The sequence below is a fragment of the Malaclemys terrapin genome, chromosome 3 (assembly GCF_027887155.1).
Source record: "Malaclemys terrapin pileata isolate rMalTer1 chromosome 3, rMalTer1.hap1, whole genome shotgun sequence".
Classification (NCBI taxonomy): Eukaryota; Metazoa; Chordata; order Testudines; family Emydidae; genus Malaclemys; species Malaclemys terrapin.
The window spans coordinates 24835231-24859384 of record NC_071507.1 but is presented as its reverse complement, the minus strand read 5'-3'; the positions used below and the strand labels follow the sequence as shown (position 1 = coordinate 24859384).

General features: G+C 44.0%; 1 protein-coding gene and 1 long non-coding RNA gene across 3 annotated transcripts in view; one reads left to right on the top strand and one right to left on the bottom strand.

The window, feature by feature from the left end:
- Nucleotides 1–2043, bottom strand: part of EFEMP1 (EGF containing fibulin extracellular matrix protein 1) — a 77260-nt gene extending 75217 nt beyond the window's left edge. Inside the window, exons 1-2 of the mRNA XM_054021392.1 lie at nucleotides 1845–2043; nucleotides 2–89 (exon numbers count right to left, since the gene is read on the bottom strand). Of these exons, the coding sequence (XP_053877367.1) occupies nucleotides 2–85 (84 nt within the window). The 5' untranslated portion in view covers nucleotides 86–89; nucleotides 1845–2043. The remainder of the gene's footprint in view (nucleotide 1; nucleotides 90–1844) is intronic.
- A 358-nt stretch (nucleotides 2044–2401) lies between these two features.
- LOC128833468 (uncharacterized) overlaps nucleotides 2402–24154 on the top strand; it is a 98668-nt gene continuing 76915 nt past the window's right edge. For both annotated transcript variants that reach the window (XR_008444245.1, XR_008444244.1), the window contains exon 1: nucleotides 2402–2489. This is a non-coding gene — a long non-coding RNA (uncharacterized LOC128833468). The remainder of the gene's footprint in view (nucleotides 2490–24154) is intronic.

Below are 24154 nucleotides of genomic sequence, written 5' to 3'. Positions count from 1 at the left end.
CCGTGTATGTTATAGTTTCTTCAGTTTCCTGTGAATTTACTGTAGTAAGAGTGAAAGCCGCTAAGAACATAACTGTCAACATCATGAATCTTGAAAGAAAGAAATAAAACAAAACAATTTTTATCACCTTTTACTGTTAAAAAGCTAAGAATAACCAGCTATTGGGGGCATATCCCACATTCCTTACTAGGGTAAGACTTCCACTGAAGAATAAGGAGAGCAAGATGGAGCCCTTGTTAGATTATGAGGAAGTGGCTGAGATTTAGCAATGTCTTAGTCTGTTTTATTTTTCCCCAGCTGAAGTAACAGACATTAAAATAATATAACAGTTAACACTGCATCACACTCAAGTGTCTGTTCTCTAAAACAACATAACCCAAGTACCATACATATTTACAACATCCTCACAATTATCTGATTTGGTTTTAAAAGTAATTTTCAAATGACTTCATGTCCCACCAGAAATGTGTGTATGAGAGATCTAACAGGTAAAAGAACCAGGGGAAAAAAGGTAAAAATGGGATTTACCTGGATCCTGCCAGTTTTTTTAAACAACCCCCATACTGTACTATCAAAATAGAGACTAAGTCTAGCCCTATCTACGGCACCAAAAAATCCCAGACCCTGATGAAACAACACTGCAAAATGATAGATTTAGCACCTGCATCCTGACAATTTTTGGCCCTAGTCCCCCAAACGACATGTTCTAAACAGATAACAGGTTTAGCTGCTCTGACTGCAATTTAAAAATCCAGATCCTGATGTAACCTAATGCAACAGTCCCACAAAAATCTGAAATCTAGATGCTGCTGGGTCTTGCCCAATTTTTCCACAAACCCAGAAACTGTACCATCTTCCATTATTCCACCAAAACAATCTGGACCTCCACTCACCCAGGTACAAGGAAGCTACCAACAACTCTAATTTGGCATATGTACTCTGCTGGATCTGGCTAAATGCTGGCTGTCTACTCCCCAGTTTCCCATCTAAATGTATGCAGTTTCTCTTAATTCACCACAATCATCTGGAACCCTATGTATTATAGTGCAATCTGGCTGAGTTTTGGCCATGAACTTCCCAATCACACTATTACCACCCAACTGTATTTGACCCTTCATTTCAATGAATTCATTTATGTTTACCAACATACTGTGGCCACAAAAAAATGCTTTTTTTGTGCTGGAGTGCATCAGGGTTAGGGTTTTTAAGGTTGCTAGGAGCAGCTAAACATGTTCTCTGGGTGTTCAGATTTGGGTCAGAAAATGGGAGATCCGGCAGCATCCAGGTGCCGGATCCAGAGTTGGTGACACTGTTGTGTCATGATGTGCCTGGGGCCAAAATCTGGCAGGATTCAACTTTTCTCCAAGTCCCTGGCAGAACCAATTTATAAACTAAGCGTGGGAAGTTCCAATGTATTCCATTCTCAGAAGGTTTTTAAAAATAAACCCATCTAGTCAACTTCAGTTCGGGTTACTTCCTATTTCAATTAACTCAGAAAAGTTCTCTGCTCAACCTTCCTCCCATGCCCTGATTAACGTTGCCAACTGCGGACAGATTCCAAGCAAAGCAGTAGACTGAAGCAGTCCCCCATCCCCTGCGCACTGAAGAGAGGAAACGGGGGAAGCCAGCGCCCCGAACCCGCGGGAGTCGTGTTCTGCCCTGAGCCCGGTGATCCCATCCCCATTCTCGGTCTGCTTGGCCTCTGGTGCCCACAGAGCAATTCACCAGCAGCTCTCGCAGGACTGTGCCCCACGCCCGCACTCACCCCACCAGCCCCTGGCGAGTCGTGCGCAGTGCGCCCCCAACTCCTCGTCTCCCGAGCGGGCTGCTCAGGGGCGCCTTACCTGAGCGCGAGCAGGGCTCCTCTGAGGGCACGTAGGAGCGGGGCTAGCCTGGCAAGCGCCGCCGGGGAGGAGAGCGAGTTTCCGCAGCAGGTTGGCCCCGCGCTCGGCTCCGAAGCCCGTCCTCTGCGCACGCCGCCGGGGTAGCGCTCGCAAGGCTGCCTGGCGCGCCTGCTCCCCCCGCCGGCCTGTCTTCAGTGACAAGGGCCCGCTCCCGTGGTGTCTATTGAACGCCCCCTCCCGGCCCCGTGCTCAGTGCATTAACCCCTTCGGCTAGGGCGCACGCTGCGGGGGGAGGAGAGACAGACAGGGGGATAGGGAGCGATCTCCCCACGCCCAGCGGTGCCACCCACGGGGGAGCGTGTCACTTTTGTTAAGAAACCCCAGCTGCTGCCCCTCCGCCCCTTGCACCAGTCTGCAGGAGGCTGTTCCGAGGCTAAGCGAGAATAATGTGAACGCGTCGTTATTTCGGTAGCTCCGGGGGGCGATCTGTCCCCTTCCAGACAAAATGGGAAGAACCCGATCCGGCAGACTTCAGCATTTAGTGGGCCAATTTGGTTGCAGTGGGACTGCTCGTGCTGTTCAAGTTGAGCATGTGCCGGAGTGTCTTCAGGAGTCAGACCACTGTGTGTAAAGTTCCTCTCAAATGTAAGTGCTTGTGGGAGTTGGGGGCTATAAAAGGCAGGTCCCTCCCCCAGAGAGTTTGCCATTGGAAGTCAGGCACATCTGCATTAGCTGCTGTGGTCAAAAGAACACAGAGTGCACTAGGATGGAGATTAATATGGAAAACATTATAATGCCATTATATAAATAAATGGTGCAGCCTCACCTGAAATATTGTGTGCAGTACCGGTTACCCTAGCTAACTGAAAAAAATGCAGAATTAGAGCGAATGAAGAAAAGGGTGATGAGAATGATGAAGGGCTTGGGAAAACTCATATGAAGGCCGAAAAGATTAAGGTTAATTACTTTAGAAAGGAGATGAATCAGAGAGGACATGATAAAAGTATATAACATGATGAATGGTCTAGAGAAGGTGGATCAGGAGTTTCCATTCTCTCTGTCTCAGAACACAAGAACAAGAGGGTATTTAATGAACTGAAAGGTGGCAAATTCAAAACCAATCAAAATACTTTTTTTCACACAATGTATAATTGTACTGTGGAACTCATTGCCACAGGATGTTGTTGAGGCCAAAAACTCGGCAAGATTTAACACCAGAGTGGATATCGATATGACTAACAGTAACAACCAACATTGTTATAGTGAATGCTAATGTGCATTTTGGAAGATGTGGTAAACCTTATAATTCAGGGTTTAAGGTAAAGTCTAATTATTAGGGATTAGCATGAGACATAATGTGGGGGCAGATTAAACTACATCTGTCTAAAATTGCTTGCACTCTTCTTTGAAGCATCTGATGTTGACCACTGTCAGAGACAGGATACTGGCAATTTTTGTTTCCTGTGTGAATACCTTAATCATGCACTGAGGCCAATGGAACTACTATGTGCAGTTTTGTGGGCTTGGACCTGATCCTGCAATGAGTGGATCTTTGTAACTGACTTCAATAGGGAACTGCCCAGCCATCAGGATCCATCCATGCTGACCCCACTGCGACATTGGGGTCCAAATTAATGGAAAAATTATATTTGCCTTTCTGAATAAATAAGAAAAAAGAGATGAAGAGATTTTCCTTACCCTTGTTTTTTAAAATACACCATTGGGTTGAGGCCAAACATAGAAAGGAGATTTTTTTGGATAGCTGTGAATGAAGATAGGATTAGAATGAGATGCCTTGCAACCTTCACTATATTTTGTCAACTCTAGGGGGTTGTACTGCTTTCAATATACTGGGGTAGTTAAAATGGTACAACTTCTGTTTGTAGATAAGTGCTTATACATATGATTAATTTTATGCATCTGAGTTGTTCCATTGGGACTACTCATGTATAGAGCTAAGCACAAGTTTAAATATTTGCAGGATTGGGGCCGAGTTTTTAGAATGTTAAAAAAAAACAAAAATCCTAAAAAGACAGATGTATTCAAATCTTTTCATAAGCCTTTTTGTAATGTAAAATGTGTTTAAGAATTATTACTATATCCATCCCTTGTTTTCATGGGGCATTGTGCAATTCTTTTTGGAAAATGATTTGGGTGAAACAAGCAAAAGTATATTTAAACAAAATAAATTAGTTCACTTTTGAAAACTTAATCCAGCCTAAGACTCTTCAAGTATTGAGTAGTTTTCCTTACAGCCAATCCATTTTGAATTTGAAAAAGCATGGGTGAATTGGGTAAAAAACAATCATAAATCAGTAAACAAGAAGAAAGTGAAGCAACGTATCAGACCTCCAGCTGGAGAGCCTGCCAGAAGAGCACGATTATTATTAGTAGTAGTTATAAATGTTTGCATTATGATAAAGACTCAAAGGACCTAATTGTGACTGGAGTCCAGTTGTGAAGAGTGCTGTACAAAGATATAAGTGCAGTGAGGGCTTTTGCAAAGATAAAAGAGATGGAGGATAGGGGGCTTTCTTGGAGGCCAGTCCGAGACTTTGGAATGTACTCCCACAGGAACTAAGGTTCATCACACACCTCACCATTCTCAGCTTTAAATGCAAGGTGCCTTTCTTTGACCTTGCCTTCTCTAACATAAACCCATAGGAAGGTGTGTAGATGTATTTTTATATGTAACCCTTCTGCCCATCTGAGTTGGCAGCAACAAGGGCCGGGTTCAGTATCTAGGGGTTCCGTTTCAATAACACAATGCAAAACCGGCTCGAGCCCCCACCCAGTGACCTGGGACAATTACATACCACCCCCGGGTGCCTCTAAGAGGCAATACTTCCCCTCTCGCAAGCACGGAGTCCGAGTGTAGCAAAATCCTTTTAATAAAGGAGGGAAACAATGTGGCATTATGTTGGGGAAACACCACAAACAGGATTCAGAACACCATCCATGAGCGAAAGACCTACCCCCAAGTAAGTTTGGCAGTATCCTTTTCCCCTCAGGGTCTTAAGTCCAGAAACCCCAAAAAAATCACCCAAAGTCGCAAAAGTCCAACACCCCAAAAGTCTCTTGAGTCCAGCAACCCAAAAATCACCCAAAAGTCCAACAACCCAAAAGTCTCTGTCCCTAATAAGTGCAGCCCCCGAGTTCAAAAGTTTATCTGCAGAGTTTTACCTCCCAGTCTGGGGGGAGGGGAGGAGGGGTGCAGTGGTGTTAAGGGGACCCTTATGTGGTCCGAGGCCAACTGTCCTGCCTCTCCATGGGGTTCTGCTGCAGCCTTCACCGCGAGCCACTCCACCAGCCGGTCCACTGCACCAGCCGTCCCGTGAGCCGCTCCAGTCGTCCCGCAAACTGCTTTGCTCCACCAGCCACTCAGCAACGTATCTTCAGGGCCCCACACAGCACTCAGTGATTTCAGCTCTTAGTAATTTTAGCTCTTTAGTGATTTCAGCTTGTAGTATAGGAGCTTCAGTGCTGGTGCACCATCAGCCCAAAGTGAATTCAGCTCAGTAGCCTGTAACTAGACTCCTAATAGAATTAAAATTAGCTCTGATATTCCACAGTAAAGAGAGGAAGAGATATGACTGGTATTTTAGGCCCTGTCCCCAGCCTCTCTCAATTCACTGGGTTTTGGAACCCATGTCCCTTTTCTAGCAAGTGCTACTTAGTTGATGGCGAGTCCCTCTGTCATAAAACAGTTTCATTGTCCTTGATTCACATAATAACAACACTTTCTTCTTCCTGCCCCAATAACAGAAAAACTGGGGATCCCACAGCAGTCAAAGTGATCATTTGGGCTGCTGTGGGCTTATGCTAGGCAGGTGGGTGTGCCTATGCAAACAAGATCAGCCCCTGAAGTTTTTTTCCACAACTCGCCACAGTTCACCACGAGATGTCAGGGTAGAGCTCATCCTGACTCTGCTTACATATATATCAATATAAAAATTCCCAAACAAAACATTCCACTGCACACATGGGACAGATATGCAGTCACATTGCTTAATGCACAACCGGAAGGTGCTCAGAGAATGTGGTGATGAGCTCAGTATAAAGAACCTATCTAGAACAGAAGAGCAAGGGTTTGGGGATATAATGTTACAAAGTCAATGTATATGGTGAAGAACTGGCAGAGCTTTACTAGTGACATTTTGTTGGTGGTTTTGTTTTGTCTTTTAATATGTTTAATTGGGGAACTGGTAGGGTTAGAAATGGAGAAGTCAGTAAGAGTTAGGGCATAAGAAAGGGAAGGAAAGTGAAGAAGCATGCTCATAGCTCAGCACCTGCCAGCCATGATCAGCAGGCATCATGACAGAGGTGAGTCTTACAGGCTGATTTGAAGGAGGATAAGGGAGAAGTTTATATGGATTTTATCATTCATAAGAGGCAGATGGGAAAAAGCAGAGGTGTTTATGGACGAAGCTGACTGGTGGGTAATAAAGGCTGGGAACACTGGAGTGAAGGCAGGGGTTGATGTTGCAGTGCATTACTAGATCAAATGAGTAAAGCAGAGCTAAGTTGTAAAGGGCCTTAAAGGTAAAGTAAAGGGATTTTCAAAAGGGCCCTAAGGATTTAGGAGCACAAGTCCCACTGAAAGTCAATGGGACTTGTGCTCCTAAGTCACTGAGGTGCTTTTGAAAATCCTATCCAGGAAACTTGTGGTTGATGCAGAGCTGAAGGGAGAGACAGTGGGAGGACTCAAATAGGGGAACGGTATAATCCAAGTGAGGAGCCAGGAAAATGATTTTAGCAGCAGCACTTTGAACAGATTTGAGAGGAGCAAGGTTGCAGTGGTCAAGGCCAGAGAGGAAGATGTTACAGTAGTTAAGACAGGGAGGCCCTTTCTCTCTTTGGTATCAACAGAAGACTATTAACGGAGAGGCTCAAAAGACTCCTTCAATGCCCAGGTAAGCTCAGGAATCATTACTTTATGATATCTGGTGTGTGAGGTGATAGGCCTTCAAGCCTGGGTCACCTGTACATATGAATGCCTTGCTGCTTTGCCTTTAGACAGTAAGCAGTCTCTTAGGGGTTTCCAAAGAGATATAGAAACTCTCATAGGCTGTGTGGGTCCCATGAGAGGAGAGAGGAATAGGTTCAATACACAGGATTCTGTGCACTCTATCTGCTCTCTCTCGCTCTCTCCTCCTCCTCTGTATCCCTGTGCAGGGGCTGGCACACTGATAATCCAACTGCTTCTCTGAACTCAAGGGCCACTCAAATCTAATGGTGCTCTGCTCCCTGGGATCCTCCAGGTTGCCCTTAGAGGAAGGGGTGCTGGAACAATTTGTATAGTGCGAGTGCTGAGAGCCATTGAACCAAAGTGTAAACCCTGTATATGATGGAAACTACTTCAAGTCAGGGGTGATGTATATATATCTAGCCCCCAGCACCCCTAATTCCAGCACCTGTGCTAGGGGCTAGATATATGGAAAAGATAATACTATCCTGGGCTGTATTATTATTTATGGGGAATCCCCACAGTACAGAAGTGGGAACAATGGGCATCATCCCTGTCTCAGACACTTCTTCTCCCATCCTTCCTGCTTTCCACTTCCTCCACTCCTGAAGCCAGTGAGATTCCTCTGTGGAGCTTGGAGGGTAGGGGAATGTGGAGGAAGTGGTTGAGTATCCTGTTGATGTAGGAGGAGGAGATACGCATGCAAAAGGATGCCCCTCTACATATGGATAATAAGGGCCAATGGATAGCTCAACAGATGTGCTCCTGCAGGGGTTGTGCCTGCCTGTGGCATAAAGCCACCTGAGCCTCTTGCTGGGGTAGTGCAGCTCTGCATGGCTCCCTAGCCACAGCTGAGTCCATAGGGAGTTGTGGAGGCAGGCACTTCATTAACAAGAGTTTTCATCTCCTCTGCAGCAGCTTATGAATCACTAACACAGATCAGAGAAGGATGAGATTTTTTGACCTTCCGTGGCAGGCTGATCTTTCCAGGTGAGCTTGTAGAGGCCTTCAGAAATTTGCTCAGCCTGGTAGGCAACAAATACTCTGCTGCAGCTGGTCAAGAGCATGATTATTTACATAATCTACTAAATCCCCAGTTTTAAAACATGCCTTGCCTTATTCGAAACATTAACTCTTTGTTTGACCTCCATATACTGCACTCATTCTTATTCAGTGAACCAAATTTATGTCTCTTCTCACTTGCTTTAGAAGAGGCATGTTAGCATCTTCCAAAACAGCTTTAGAGCACAGTATATTGTCTTGTTTCTTTCTCCACTGCAGTTTCTATGGTTACAGGTGAGTGAGGCTCCCTCTAAAAATTCAGGATTTGAAGTTCATACAGTTCATTGATAATTACAGCATAGCAATGGCAACAAAGCGTGGTACAAGAAATGTATGTTCAACACAAGTTTTTAAGGGCATTTGGCACATATCTTCATGAAACTGGCAATTTAACAAGCTATCATTTGACAAAAGCCGTTTCTTTTCCACAAAGTGTATAGAAAGCTCCTAGAAACAGAAGTTCAAAGTGTTGCATAGGTTTTAACTGCATGACTCCTAGATTGGATTCATGTCAATTGGATTCATGTGGCTAACACCCTACACAGTGCTTTGGAAATGTACTGACCAGTGCTTATATCCAGCAGCATAGACATTAGGAGAAACAATTTCACCCTTTCCTCAAAAGAAGTCTTCCCAATAATCCAATGGATGCAAAATAATAATATATAGAATACAGATGTGATAAAAGCAGGGGTCAATGAATTTTGAATGTGTAAGTCTTTCATCTCAGGAGATCTGGATTCAAACCTAGATTAAGTCAAAAAGGAAAAAAAAACCCAGTTTGGTCTCAACCTAGCACTTAAGGAAAATGTTATCTGTATCACAAAACTATCTCACATAGTCCCTGCTCTGGAAAAGCCTAGGATTGAGGAACACTGGCAGACCATGTACCCTGTACCAGCCTGTAGACAGTGCTATACATTCACTGAAATACACCTCCACAATATCCCAAGAAATATTATTTCCCCTTTTATATTAATAACCATAATATCTTTTTAAAAATAGAGATAATAAGTCCATGCCATAGTCCTGTAGTCTGGAGGTTTCCACTGACTTTAGTGGGGCTTTAAAGGGCAGCAGGATTCAGACCCTTGACAATTTGAAGAAGTATTTGAGAGAGCTGAGTGAGTGTGTTGGTGTGATGCTCTGTACCTTGGGGGAACACCCTACATCCCCATGTTCATCTTTATAAAATGATTGTGTGGTATCCAATGCAAAATTTGTCATGTTGGGTGTCTTTGGAAGGCTCATGATGCACTGAGCATTGTTGTTATAGTGATATTATAGTAATAGTTACAGTAATTGTTATAGTAATGTTATAGGTTATAATTTCATGTATAAAGTAATAAGGCTGAAAGTGTATCCTCATGGCTTAAAATAAACCCAGGCAAACGCTCTCCAAGAGCTGAGAGGCAGTTCACACCTCATCAGAGCGTGTATGGGACAAACCCAGCCCAGCCTCACAGGAATGAAGGACACTGGCCTAGACAACAAAAGAATCTGTTGGACTCTCGAGGGAGTCACCCCCTTCCTTTGGTCATTGGAACTGCGATGAGGTAATGCTCACCTGACTCTCAAGGGGAGGGCAAAGCCAAGAGGGAAGAAAGGACATGATAAAAGGGGGAGACATTTGCCATTTGTGTTCCACCTACATCTACAGACACCACACCAAATGACTGAAGCGCTGATCAAAGGGGAGAGCCTGGCTGAAGAGCAACCAGCCAGCCTGTGGTGAGAAGCATCTAAGTTTGTAAGGGCATTGAAAGTGTTAAGATCAGTTTAGAATGTGTTTTGCTTTTATTTCGTTTGACCAAATCTGACTTGTTATGCTTTGACTTATAATCACTTAACATTTATCTTTGTAGTTAATAAATCCATTTGTTTATTCTACCTGAAGCAGTGCGTTTGATTTTAAGTGTGTCAGAGACTCCCCTTGGGATAACAATCCTGATACATATCAATTTCTTTGTTAAATTGATGAACTCATATAAGTTTGCAGCGTCCAGCAGGCATAACTGGACACTGCAAGACGGAGGTTCGTAGGGTTGTATCTGGGACCTGAGATATTGGCTAGTTTCATTTGGTTGCACAATCTAAGGAGCAGCTTACATGCTAGAGGCTGTGCGTGAACAGCCCTGGAGTGAGGGTTCTCACAGCAGATCAGGGTAAGGCTGGCTTCCAGAGTCAAGGATTAGAGTGACCTAGCAGATCATTGGTTCGGCTAAAACCAGAGGGGAATGTCACAGTTGGTTGCCAGTGGATTACTTGTTATTTTAGAAAAATGAATTAAAGTTAGATTACATGTTTGAAGATGTCAGTGAAAAGTGTGGTTAAACCATTTATTTTACTATAGTCTTTTATTCCCCACTCTATGATATTGAATCTCTTAGGCCAGATCCTGCCAACATTCACTGTTGGCATAACGCTTCCTACCATGAGTAATCCCAAGAGGTTGGTCCCTAATTCATAACTTCACATCATATTTATTTTTTATCCCACTTTTCTGATATTAACGTACTTGATTACTCTCCACTTCAACTAACTGATTTCCATAATGCAATAATTTTAAAAATATGATTTTCATATATTTTGCTCTAAAGTGTAAATTTATTTATCATTTATATTTCTCCTTTTTATGTATCACTTGTATTTCCACATTAGAGCTCTCAGTCCTAATTCTGCGGTCACTTGCACCATTGCTCAGTCTCCCTTGACTTAAGTGGTGACACTCCTGTTACATCTGAGTGGGGGTGAAATCAGAAGCACTGGTGGCCCTTTATGCTTGCCTTGCTACACCACTGACTAATGCATGAAACAATCAAGTGCAGTTCCCTGCTTTAGATGTCAGTGACCTCATCATCTATTGCACAGAACCTTGAAAATTGATCTTGGTAGGTCAAAGCCTTCCAGTTTACCTTTAAAATATGTTTAAGAAAACTTTCTAGATCATCTTTAAATGAGGGTGGCTGCATGGTCAGCACACCTAATAAGATTATGTTTTAAAATCTGAGGATTTGATCCTGCAAGATGCTAAGCACTCAGATCTCACTGACAACATATGGGATTAAACTAAATCAAAGGGAATGAAAGACACCCAGCACCTCACAGAATCAGGCTGGTTCATATCAGAGATGAATCTGAACAAATCCTCAAACTTTGAGGCTCAATTCCAGACTCTGCAGCTCAGGCCTGTCACTTATCGATCTAAGGAGCCTGATTCTCCATTGTGTTATGGCCCCTTTATGCTGCTCTACTGATTCAAAGGGCATTAAATAATGTGGATCTAGCCATCGGAGAATTCCCCTGGCATGGCGCGATCCATGGGTGGTGTAGAACTAGCATAATTTTGTTCTGTTCTCTATAGGTTCTTACACTGCTCTCACAACTGTACTATCTGAATGCCTTCCAGTAGTGCATCAAGCAACATGACTAACATTTATCGCGTATAGTTAGTTCTTTCTCTTATTCTGTCCCCGGGGAATAATTGTGTGTGCAGTGCAGTATTTTGTTTTGGTACATTTTTTGTTTTGTTTTGGGAAGGGGAAGGAGTAATTTATTTATTTTTTTAAATGTACATGTTGCTAATAGCTCTATGCCACCCTCCCTCACAAGCCTGGCAGATAGGAGGTGGGAATGGCTGAGGAAGGAACATGTACTACAGCTAGTCCTGGCTGCTGGAATTACCCCTTGGGGCAATAGGCAGCCGGGCATAATGTAGAGTAGCCCTGAGATTGACCGTAGAGAGACTGGCCCAAGAATAAGAAAAATTATTCTTTAAGGTTTAATCTCCTCTGTCTCCCACTCCCTGTTCCCCTTTTCTGGACCAAATGTAGCTCATCTGAACAAAAAATGAAGCATACAATGAATGTAAGTAACTTGTATCTATTAGCTCAGGGTGCTCTCAGTGTCAGTTTAGGAGGATTTCTTTTCCTGGGCATGTATCATATAACAGTAGAGTTGTCTATACTAGGTGCTGGAATGGAGGTGTTATTTTCATTTGGATTCACAGGAATTTTAGAACATAAATTATTTTGATAAGATAGCATGCTGCTTGTCTGCTGTAGTACATGGGAATATTAAACATTTTCCACATTTCTACTTGGAATTTACAGCATGTTGATGATGGATATATTCTGAGGAATTACATTTCTGAATTTATTGCTGATTAAACATGACAAATGTTGAACTTTTATTTCAGGTAAGAGATTACAAGTTTATCTTGAAGAGATGTATTGTGAGTGTATTGCATACAAGTGAGGATTACAGATTGCTTGCTTTATTGTAAATCTAATTTTAAAGAGAAGAATTTTAATGGCAAATCACTCCTGATTTCAGTAGAAAGTCAAGGAATGGTAAGATGGAAGAATTTTTTTAGAAAATTTCTGATCATTGATTCCAGGATTATAAATAAGTCAGTGAGGATCAGGAAGTTGATAGTGGGGAACATAGGGATATTCTCCCTTTCTCATTTTGGCCTCATGTTGCAATGCATTGCATATTTTTACTGTTGTCGATATTTATTCATTTGTGTTACAGTAGTTACTAGAGGTCAAAATCAGGCACTGTACTGGGCACTGCACAAACCCACAGTAAGAAACAGTCCTTGCCCCATGAACCTTGCAATCTAACTAGACAAAACATACAAAAGAAAAATTCCCATTGACTTATATGGGGTCAGGATTTTACCCAAAGGGTATGTCTACACTGCAATTAAAAACCCACAGTTGGCCCGTGCCAGCTGATGTGGGATCATGGGGCTCAGGCTAAGGGACTGTTTAATTATGATGTGAAAGTTTAGGCTCGGGCTGGAGTCCAGGCTCTAGGACCTTCCCATCTCTTGCAGGGTCCTAAAGCCTGGGCTCCAGTCCAAGCCTGAACATCTACATTACAATTAAACAGCTCCTTAGTACAGGCCAGACGCAGGTTTTTAATTGCAGTGTAGACATACCCTAACTATTTGCTAATGATATGAACTGAATGGGAGTTGATGCATCCCATTTTACTGTGCTGGTACCTGCTTTGCCTCTGGCTACCTTAGCATGTGAAAGACTAGTGATGCTTTCCAGTTAATAAAGTACAGTGATGTTGGCCTTTTTAAAAAATCAAAAGTGTGCATCAGCCATGCGTTTTGTTCTTCTATGTGAATTTTACTTAGTATATGGTCCTTATGCACCCAAAGCTCCCGTGGGAGTTTTGAATGCTATGGGAATGCAGGATTGTGCCCCCATGGAGAACTCAATCAACAGGAGTGTGTGTGTATGTGTGTGTGTGAGAGAGAGAGAGAGAGAGATCACAGAAATTAGCTGTCCTCTGTATGAGCCTTCCTTTCTGCCTGGGTCTATTTGTGCAACCATAAAGAATTAGGGTGTTGGAGGGCTTGCAGGAATTGATCATAAAGCTGGTGGGAGGGCATGTAAACAGCATACAAAATGAAGGTTTGGTGGTAGGACATATCCACCTTTCCTCCATCTGTCACCTCCCTTCCCCACTGGCAGTGCAGTACACCTATGCCTGTGTCTTGTATAGCTTGTATTCTCCATACCTTAGCTTGGTCCTGATTGATATCAACAAGCTGATTCCAGGCTTACTTATGCCTCTGAGGAAAGAGAGGATATGGATTACAGGTGCATTCTCAGCATTTGAAAAGGATAAAACTTTGGGACCTGACCTTACACACCCTTATTCACATAAACAATCGTAACTCGTATGAGTACATAGCAATCATGTTAGTAGGGACTAACACATGGGAGTAAGCACTTGCAGGATCTCAGGCCCTAAATTAAATTGCTTTTGTTCTGAAATTTCTTTCTCCCTAATCAGTTTGTGTAATTTTCACAGTCTTTCTGTATTTTTAAAATTTTTATTTGAATTGGTATTTCTGGTCCATTCATTCATTATCTTTCTCTGAGAAGGTCTTTTCTATTATCACTGCCTACTGCATTCCTGTTTTCCTTCCACTGTCTCAGCTAGAAAAAAATACCAGTTTGTGAAACCAATGCAGTTGTATGGCTTAGGTGACAGCAAGGTACTGTGAAGTAAATGTAGCCATTATTCTTCCTGTCCGTTTCCCCAGAAAACCACAGGTGTCAGCAAGCACAGGAGCTTGAATCTAATGCGGAGCTAGGGGTACAACCTGTTTGATTATAGTGTGAAGTGGCTCAAACTTTTACACACAACTGTAACCTAACAGAATACAAACTATTTTTTGATGTTGAAAAAAGTCTGCTTGAATTTATTATTTTGTTTTGTTTTATTATGTTTTTTATGCAATTCCTGGTTCTGTCCAGGAAATGAAATAGAAATACCAAGGTTTAGTTCCAGAAGGACTCAGGAGATCTGGATTCAGTTCCCAGCTCTAGCACTGACTTCCCATGTGACATTGGGCAAGTCATTTAATCTCTCTCTGCCTGCATTCCCAATGTGTAAAATGTGGCAGCTAATATATCCCTGCTTCATAAGGGTGTGGTGAAAATAAATTCAGAAGTATTTGTGAGTGCTCAGATATCTGGGATTTTCAAAGGTGTCCCAGAGATAGATGTCCAAGTTCCATTCAAAATCAGTGGAATTTGGATGGTCTGGCTTATTTGAAAATCTCAGTTTATGAAGATAGGAACCATGAAGGTACATAGAGAGACTGCAATGGGAGTTTTGCCATTGATTTCAGTGAAAGCAGGATCAAGCCCATTCTGGTGTGTTGCCTTATTTAAAATTACTTAATTTCTGTTTATACACTTGCATGGAATCTCCTTCCTTTTCCTATGTTGTTTCCTTATGGTGGAATTCTATCATTAAACTGCAGATTCATTTGAGCAATTTAAAACTTGGATTGTTAAAACCAACCTTCTTTTTTAATTTATTTGTCTGTTGTTTTTATTTATTGCATTCTTTGCTAATGCTTTTGTGCAATGTTCTATATTGTGCTCTTCTGCTTTCCAAAAAATTTAGGATGAGCTCTTCAAAAGCACTCAGCATTAGCCTAATTCTGGTTGCCAAGGGTAAGCAAAGATAGGCCAACACTGAGTGCTTTTAAGAATACACCCTTATTAAATAATAATAAAACAAACAATGGTTGATTTTAAAAATCAGATACGTGGCTGTTCCTTTATAAGAAGATAAAATTTGAAGAAACCCATGGTATTGATACTTGAAATTGAAGAAATTAGATTTTTGAAACAGGCTTTGCCAAATAAGATGCTGTTGCTAGCATAAGGAACCTAAAAGTTCTGTTTTTCTAGTACTCCTTAGTTTTATCAGACGCTAGTAAATACATTGCTGTAGAAGATGACACTGGAGAACTGTGACGTGCAAGACAGAACAAAATTTTAAAAAGGAAAAAAATTCTTTATGTTTTGCTAAGTATTAACTCTAAGGAAACCTGTAGAGCATATTTGCTTCAAGCTATGTACTTTAATAGTAAATAACACTTGACGCATAATATATATTCCTTTTTTATAGCTGAATTAGAACTTTTCATTATGTTCAATGTAGGCATTCTTCTTAAACAATTTAATGGCTCTTTTCATGAAAGCATGAAGCCATACAGAAATTAGTTCTTATTCGGTCACCCCAGAAAATAGTTAGCACATGTTAAGGGCCATTAAAACTTTAGAAAAATGATTGCTACACCAAAAAAGATAAAGGCCCAAAATAAACCGAATGCTTCAAAGAAACACAAACAACCCCCAGCCATGAGCAGCCTAGCATAGTTGAGTTAAATTGCTGATGTCACTCCAAAAGACCCAGAGCTCTGCTCTGCCAATAATAGACTCAGTGTGTGCTGGACTCTAGGCCTCTTTGGCCCCACAGCTGCAGATCGTAAATACAGTTCAGGAGATTAAAATATTAAAATGTCCCTTTTAGGTGGCTGCAGAATAGCACATTAGGGATTCCACCCTGCTTGTAAGGCAATCTGGTAACTCCCAGTGATTTCAGGTGACATTATGGAGCAGGGATCGGCAACCTTTGGCATGTGGCCTGCCAGGGTAAGCACCCTGGTGGGCCAGGCCGGTTTGTTTACCTGCCGTGTCTGCAGGTTTGGCCAATCGCGGCCCTCATTGGCCTGGAGCAGCGACCCGCGGCCAGTGGGAGCCGCGATCGGCCGAACCTGCGGCCATGGCAGGTAAACAAATCGACCCGGCCCACCAGGGTGCTTGCCCTGGCAGGCCGCGTGCCAAAGGTTGATGATCCCTGATATGGAGCATACTCAAAGAGGACTTAACGGGAGGATTAGCTCTTCCTTCACTGATATGTCCGCCATTTCTTATGTCAGCCAGGGAGTGTTTTGTTTGCTGGAGTTGTGCCTTCTTCTCCTCTAAATCATCATACAACTGGTAGAACAGTTTGTCTGGTGTACATGAACACAATCCATATAAGTAAAGGAGAGTCATTTGCCTTTGAAAATATAAACCCTTTTGTACAGAACAGGTTATAAGTGGGTCATCAAACCCTCCATGCAGTCCAAATCCCAAAGCTATGCCCATTTCTCTGGATTTATAAAGAAATAACAGAAAGTCAGAAAGGGCATTCGGAAGAATTGCATGTTGTGATCCAAAAGAGGAGTGTGTTTTGTTTACAACTGTTCCGCTCGGCTCTGCACCTTTTTATTGCTTAAGGAACCCTTTCAACCTTTTTTGTGTAAAGACTATTTACTTTTCCAACTCCTTTTTGCCCCCCATTTCCCAAAATGTATCTTATTTTATGGCATTTTAAATTTGTGAACTGTATTCAGCAGGAAATTTAACTTCTAGAAACAGTAATCTGACATGTCAGATTTTGAGGCCTTGGCCATCTAGGGTTGCATTAATCAATCATTGTTTAAAGACATATCTGTAAGAAAGAACAGGCCTCACCATATAAATTCAAACTCTGAAGGAGAACACGAGAGCCAGACAGGCATTACTGATTAGGATTGGCTGTTCTCTCTTCAAATGTAAAGAAATATCCTGGCTCAAGTTTTTGTCAGCAAGTAGTGGCTTAGTTATTAATTATTTGACAGGAAATTATGAAATTTTTTGGGGAAAGCACTTAATGTGCAAGTCTCTAAAGTACATTACTTGAGTTCTTGACTGATGTCTGTGTGCACTCAGTTCGAAACATGTCATCTTGGAAATTAAGAACGCTAATTGCTAGATTGCTTGATAGTAAAATGGCTTTCCTTGGTTCTTCTTTCTATGGGACCGAAAGTCAAATTCTCCTCCCCGTCCTCCCCAGGTGCAGGGCATCCCAGACACATTGGCACTAATGTGCAAAATGGGCTAAATGAGTCTGAGAGCTTCCTGGGTGAGTGTACATATGTAAGCGGGGGAATGGTCTCCCTACTGTGGGGAACTTTCCTGGCTTATACACTACCCTGGTGAAGCAGGCTAGCGAAAGGATCTGAGTCCTCGCTTCCACTTCCTTTACCCAGGGGCCTGCCTGACCTCAAGGGCTCCCATTTCACTCTCCTGTGTGGCAGAGTCCTCGTAACCCCAACAAGGCTGGGCCCAGGATTCCTGGGAGGCTCAACCCCCAATCTTGTTGTGGTCACTTAGTGCAGGGGCTAGGATGTCCCCACTCCAGGATGCTCTCTCTGCACTGGATGGTTCCCTGACCCACTGATCATTACATACAGTTCAAAGCAAATACAATTTATTAAACAGCAATCAATTAAAAAATAATAAAAAAATGGGAAAGGTTAAAGGAAAACACATAACCCCGCTCTGTGGCAGGGAGACATCACAACCAGCATCTCTGGAATGTAAGGGAAGTTCAGTCTGTTCCTCACAAGTCCCAGTCCTCCTTCTTAGGCCTTGGCTGTGCTGCAGGGATGCTGTGGGTCAGACACTTGCTCAGGTGGTGGCCACACGCTGTAAGGCTTTAGGTGGCAGGACCCTTCCTCCCAGCGTTGCTCCCACCCCATTGGGGTTACGATCCCCCTTAAGGTGACCAGACAGCAAGTGTGAAAAATCGGGACGGGGGTGGGGGGTAATAGGAGCCTATATAAGAAAAAGACCCCAAAATCGGGACTGTCCCTATAAAATTGGGACATCTGGTCACCCTAATTTCCCCCTCCAAGTCTGGCCTGCCAGGCGTCTTGGCTGGGGGCATCTCTGCACTGGGCCCGCTGCCCAGGGTCCCCCCTCACTCTCCCCAGCTGCTCACCGCACCCAGCTCTGGACTGCGCCAGCCCCAGCTCCAGCTCCAGCTCCACTCTGCCTCTGCACTGCTGCTGCTCTGCCTTCAGCTCCCTGGGCTGCTTCTCTGGCCCCTCTGGCTCTGGTTGCTACAGCTCTGCCCCCAGGACAGGTCTGCTCTGTGGGCTGCTTCTATGACTCTGCTCCCAGCACCACTGACCTGCTTCCTGGGCTGCTTCTCTGGCCACTCTGGCTGGCATTGCTCTGCTCCCCAGCTCAGCATGGGCCCCTGCTCTCTCCATAGCTCAGCCCCACTCTGTCTGACCCAGGCAATTCCAGCTCACATGGAGGACGGGACCCCCCTGGCTCCTGACTCCCTGATTAGCCTGCCTGCCCTGTCAATCAGGCTGACCTGGAGCATTGGCCTCTCCCCATTGTTCCTGAGGACCGTCAGTCTCAGGGTCCTGATTTCCCATCGACCTTTCCCCTTTCTTTTGGCACTGGGCACTAGCCAACCAGAACACCCCCACTGAGTTTTAGTAAGGGGACAATAGTCCCCTTACACATAGTGGCTTTTGAGGGTAGGGCAGGTGGACCTGCTGCTGAATGATCCACCAGCCAGTGCACAGTAAAGAATAGGCCACGGAGGTTACTCCAGTCCTGAGACCAGAGTTTGCTCCAGCCTGGAGTCAGAGCTCTGCCGCCTTTGGGGAAGGATTCTTCCCCTGCTTTCCCCCATAGATATCCCAGTGGCATTACTGGTGCTGAGGGTTTGCCCAAAATGTTGAGTTATAGTTTAATTTAGTAGAATCATTTATAAATAATATTTTTAGGAAAGTGCTAAGATTCCTGACCTTGACAAGGATTATACTCATGTTGTCCTGATTAGCTCTGGAAATAAGACATAATAGGTTTTGTGTGCACGTGCATGTGTGTGAGAGAGAGAATTTAGAGCTACATCTGTAGACAAAAGTCCTCTATATTTTTTTACCAAGCAGCTACATTGGTGGTGTTAAGTACCCAATGATGTCCCGTTAATGTATCCTGATACTAGGGTGACCAGATGTCCCGATTTTATAGGGACTGTGCCGATATTTAGGGCTTTGTCTTATATAGGCGCCTATTACCCTGCACCTCCGTCACGATTTTTCACACTTGCTATCTGGCCACCCTACCTGATCCTAACCCTAGTCTTCAGGAACTCTTCTACAGGTGAAAGGGTAATTTAATCTCCATGACCAATCTGGCCTTTCTATTGAGATGGCCAACAAAGATGACAATTAGTGCCACTTGTAGCACTGGTTTTGAGATGGCGATACCTAAATATTAGGAAATAGAACTACATAAAATGATTTTTTAAATAAAAATTTCTCTAAGAGGGATAAAATATGCAAACAGTTATTATAAAAAGACACAAAACACTCCAGGTGTGTGTTTTCTAGGCATGACCTTTAAATCATGCCACTTATCCTTCGGCTGCATATAAATCCATTTACTATAGTTCCTTCTTTGCCAACTTGTATTATACATTGATAATGCCAAAACTGTAAAGGCAGAAAAACGTATGCAGCTTTCTAGCATGAGACTGATTCATCTCAGGTTATTAAAATGATTAGTGACCTCATAAGGTATGGAGCTGTGCTTCAGACAATCCTTCCACTGTCTCAGCTTTTTTTCTGGTGGCTGGTAGAAAAAACTCCAGTGAAACCTGCACCAATTCAGTTGTATGGTTTAAGTGACAGCAAGGTGCTGTGAAGTAAATGTAGCCATTATTCTCCCTTTACCCAAAAAAACAGAGCTGTCATCAAGCACAGGAGTTTGAATCTAATGTGGAGCTAGGGGTACAGCCCATTTGATTACAGTGTGAACTGGCTCAAACTTTTGCACCGACTCTAACCTAACAGATTACAAACTATTTTTTTGCTGTTCAAAAAAATCAGCTCAAATTTATTATTTTGTTTTTATTAATTTCAGACAATCCAAGGACCTGGATTCATATATCTGAAACATACCCTCAGGTTTATGGCCCCAGTTCATCAAAACATTTAAGCACATTTAAGCTTAAATTCCTATTCAGCAAAGCATTTAATCATGTGCTGAAGTCAATGGGACTTAAACACAGGCTTAAAGTTAAGCATGGGGGGAGGGATAGCTCAGTGGTTTGAGCATTGGCCTGCTAAACCCAGGGTTGTGAGTTCAATCCTTGAGGGGGCCACTTGGGGATCTGGGGCAAAATCAGTACTTGGTCCTGCTAGTGAAGGCAGGGGGCTGGACTCGATGACCTTTCAAGGTCCCTTCCAGTTCTAGGAGATGGGATATCTCCATTAATTTAAATTTAAATATGTGCTCATAAGACTTTGCTGAATAGGGATGGACTGCTGATTAGGGGCAAATGTGCTCATGTTCAAATTTGGGTCCTCATCTAGAGCCAGCTTCTGCTCTTCTTACACATGTTGAGTAGTACTTATGCCTCAAATAGTTTTAGTGAAATCAATGTGACTAGTCACCAGTTACTACTAAACATGAGTCAAAGTTACAGAATTTGTCCCTTAAGGAGCTATGTAACTATCACAGGATCACATCACAGGACTATGCCTGACTGGCTTTTCCAAGGGGAAAACATTTTAGAAGGTATTTAGAAGGTATTTAAATATTCCATTCCCAGTTCTTCCACAACCTATTGTGGAAAGAATTTTTTTAATCTTGCTTTTCTATTCACCTTCCAAATGCAGCATTATCCTCACTTGCTTTAGACAGAGCTTGTTCTTTAACTCATCAGTTCTGTTCCCACAGGGTGAAATTCAACTCCACCCATAAAAAGCCCAAGTAGCTGGACTCTGTGTGTGGAAGGTGAAAACACCTCCTTCCCAACCTAGGGCCAGGGTATGGGGCTGCTGCCTAGCCCCCATCATGATTGTAACACGAGCCTTTTGACATAGAAGAGAAAGAGAAGTTGCAGCCCTTTTATATTCATTACACAGGGCACTAGGGTACTGCAGCCACATAGACATGGATTCACAGCCTAATGCTGGCGCAAAGCTAAATGGACATTCTTCTCTGGCCTGTAGTGAGGCGGTGTGGTTCCCCCACCACCCCAGAGAGAGATGAGTCCCTCCAGACACCGGAGTGAGTGGAGCCAGGAAACTCTGAGTCTGCCCCACAGAGGGTTAGGTGTTGCCCCAGAAGTATAAAGGACTGACCTCAGAGCTCACTGAGAGAGCAGCTGCCAGGAAGGCCAAACGCCTGCGGCCTAGCTCACGATTGGGAAATCCCAGCGGCCTGCGGTAAACCCAAGGACTGGCCCGACCTGCCCTGTGCATGCTACCCAGAGGAGTTGCCGAGCCTGCCCCATGCCAGCTATCCGGGGGAGTTGCCGAGTCTACCCCTCGCCAGCTATCCCGAGGAACCCATGATACTGGACCCCCCCAGAGGACACCACCCCGACCCAGGTACCTCAAGAGGGGGAGTCTGGAAGTAGCTCAGGGGCAGCCGACCCTAGTCTGGCTGCAGCACTGCCAGAACCCATGTCAGTGTGTTGCGGCCAGGATCCCCATGGATGTCGCTGCTAAGGGCCTGGGCTGGGACACAGTGGAGTGGGTGGGCCTGCGTCCTCCCTGCCACCCAACTTGCGGGTGGCAGTCTCCCCTTCTTTCGGCCCTGACCTAGGGCCTGGCCTTACTCTTATATACGGTTGTTGCTCAGCCCCTGCCTAAGGGCCTGAGTGCCTGACTCACCATTGCCCTGCCCTGACCTTGGGCCTGGGCTTACTGTGTTTATTTCTGCCCTTACAGAGGCCGCAGAGGAAGACTCCTGTGGCCAAACTAATTCCCCACAAGACATCTTCCCAAGTTTAGTGAGGCAGTGTGATTTCCCACCACCCCAGAGAAAGATGAGCCCCGGCTAACCTCTCTACAGATCCTACAAAGACCAGACATAGACCAATTCCTCAGCAAGAATGGGGATACATAGGAGTCACAACATGAGGCCCTTTTTATCATATATAGCAACATTTGGGGATATAAATAAAAATAAATACAATTATTTCCCCAAAGTTGCCTGATTCTTAATTTTTTCCCTTCCCTATTTCCAGCACTTCTTTCTTTCTTTCTTTCTTTCTTTCTTTCTTTCTTTCTTTCTTTCTTTCTTTCTTTCTTTCTTTCTTTCTTTCCATGTCTTGCTTTTGTTTTCAATATCTGTGGGCCTTTTGTTTGATTTAAAGGAAAGACACAGGCTTGCTGCTAACAATCCCATATGCTTTATTTTTCACAGACATGCCCAGTTTCCTCTTAAGGATTCTGGATAGTGTAATCCAGAAGGTGTCTCCTGCAGTGAACAGTACTGTAATTAGAAAGACCACTAGAAGGCTTTCAAAACACCACCCAGGGACACATTACTATAGTAGGCATTCCAATCTCTCTTTCCTGCTGGCAATGGTTCTCACTCCATTTTATTATAGTCTATGACCTGTTTATTATTTTCTGTCTTTTTTCCTTGTGTATCTCCCCATTCTTGCTCACCCACCTCTTTTTCTCTCTCCCCAGGGTTTCTCTTCTTCATGTATCCAGATAAACTCCTCTAAACCTCCTCACGTACCTTTCAACGGGGTTGCTCCATAGGCCTCTGCCTTGGCAGAAGCTGTCTTTAGGATGGTGTTGAGTGCAAGACTTCAGAGTCTTATTTCTCCATTTCAGGAACAGCCTTCTGGCATGTGCTTACCAGCTCACTCCTGTAAGGGAAATGTTTTCCTGACAGCAAAGGTTTATCCAATCCCTCTACCTGGAATGATGGCCAGCAACCTTGATGGGTATTGGACTCCCCTTCAAAGCAGCTCAGTTGGCAATACACTCCCTCATAGATACCAGGGGACTACATTTCCTGAACCTCATATTCCTATGTTAGAACCTGGGTCAGCAGGCAGACTAGAGAAGTGGTCTGTGTGGTTAAACATGTCTATTAACATGTAAACACAGCCCTGCTCACCTCAGTGAGACCACATCCTGTGTTTGGGCTACTGAAGCCCCAAATTGTGTTTTCTTTTTCTTTAACTATTAGAAATTATAACAAGAAAATACATAAATCTCTCCCTCTGAGACTACAGTTTAGGTAAGGTTGCCAACCCTCCCAGATTGGCCAGGAGTCTCCCGGAATTGGCCTCGACCTCCCGGGGGCTATTGAAAACAACCCGGGAGATTTTAATAGGCCTCTAAAAGTCTGGTGGCACTGTGGGGCTAAGGCAGGCTCCCTACTTGTCCTGGCTCTGCATGGCTCCTGGAAGCAACTGGCATGTCCCTCTGGCTCCTAGGCACATGGGCGGCCAGGGGGTCTCTGCATGCTGCCCCGCCTCAAGTGCAGACTCAGCATCTCCCATTGGCCAGTAACCATGGCCAGTGGGAGCTGTGGGGGCTGTGCCTGCAGGCAGGGACAGCAGGCAGAGCCGTCTGACTGCACCTGAGCCTAGGAGCAGGAGGGACATGCCGGTCGATTCCAGGAGCGGTCTGAGGTAAGTGCCGCCCAACTGGAGCCCACACCCCTCACCCCCTCTTACTCCCCAACCCCTATCCTAGCTCTGAGCCCCCTCCTGCACCCAAACTCCTTCCCAGAGCCCGCACTCCCTCTGGCACCCCCTGCCCCAGCCCAGAGCCCCCTCCCACACTCCGAACCCCTCAGCCCCACTCCCCAACCCCTGCCACCCATTAATCCCCTGTCCCAGTGAGTGAGAGTGGGGGAGAATGAGCAATGGAGGGAGGGGGGATGGAGTGAGCGGGGGGCAGGGCCTTGGAGTAGGGGTGGGGTGGGGGCTTGGATTAGGGAAATGTTAGTGCCCATGAGCAAATCTTTTTTCTCCAAAAAATGCAGATTTGGGTCAATTCATGTCACATTTGTCAAATTGTTCCAGTCAAAATAACAAACAAAATTTGAAAATATCAAAATGTTTTGTTTCAACATTTTAGAAATGAAACATTTTGATTTTTGATTCATAACAACTTTTTGTTTTGAATTTTGCTTTATTTTTTTAAAAGGTACCCCCAACCCCTTGAAAATGAAACATAAGGTTTCGTTTGACCCGAAATAGTTTATTTTTGTTTAACTTTTTTGATTATTCAAAAAAATGATGTCTTGGGTTGACCCAAAATTAATTCCCTCCCTGAGTTTTTGGTTTGGCCAGCAAA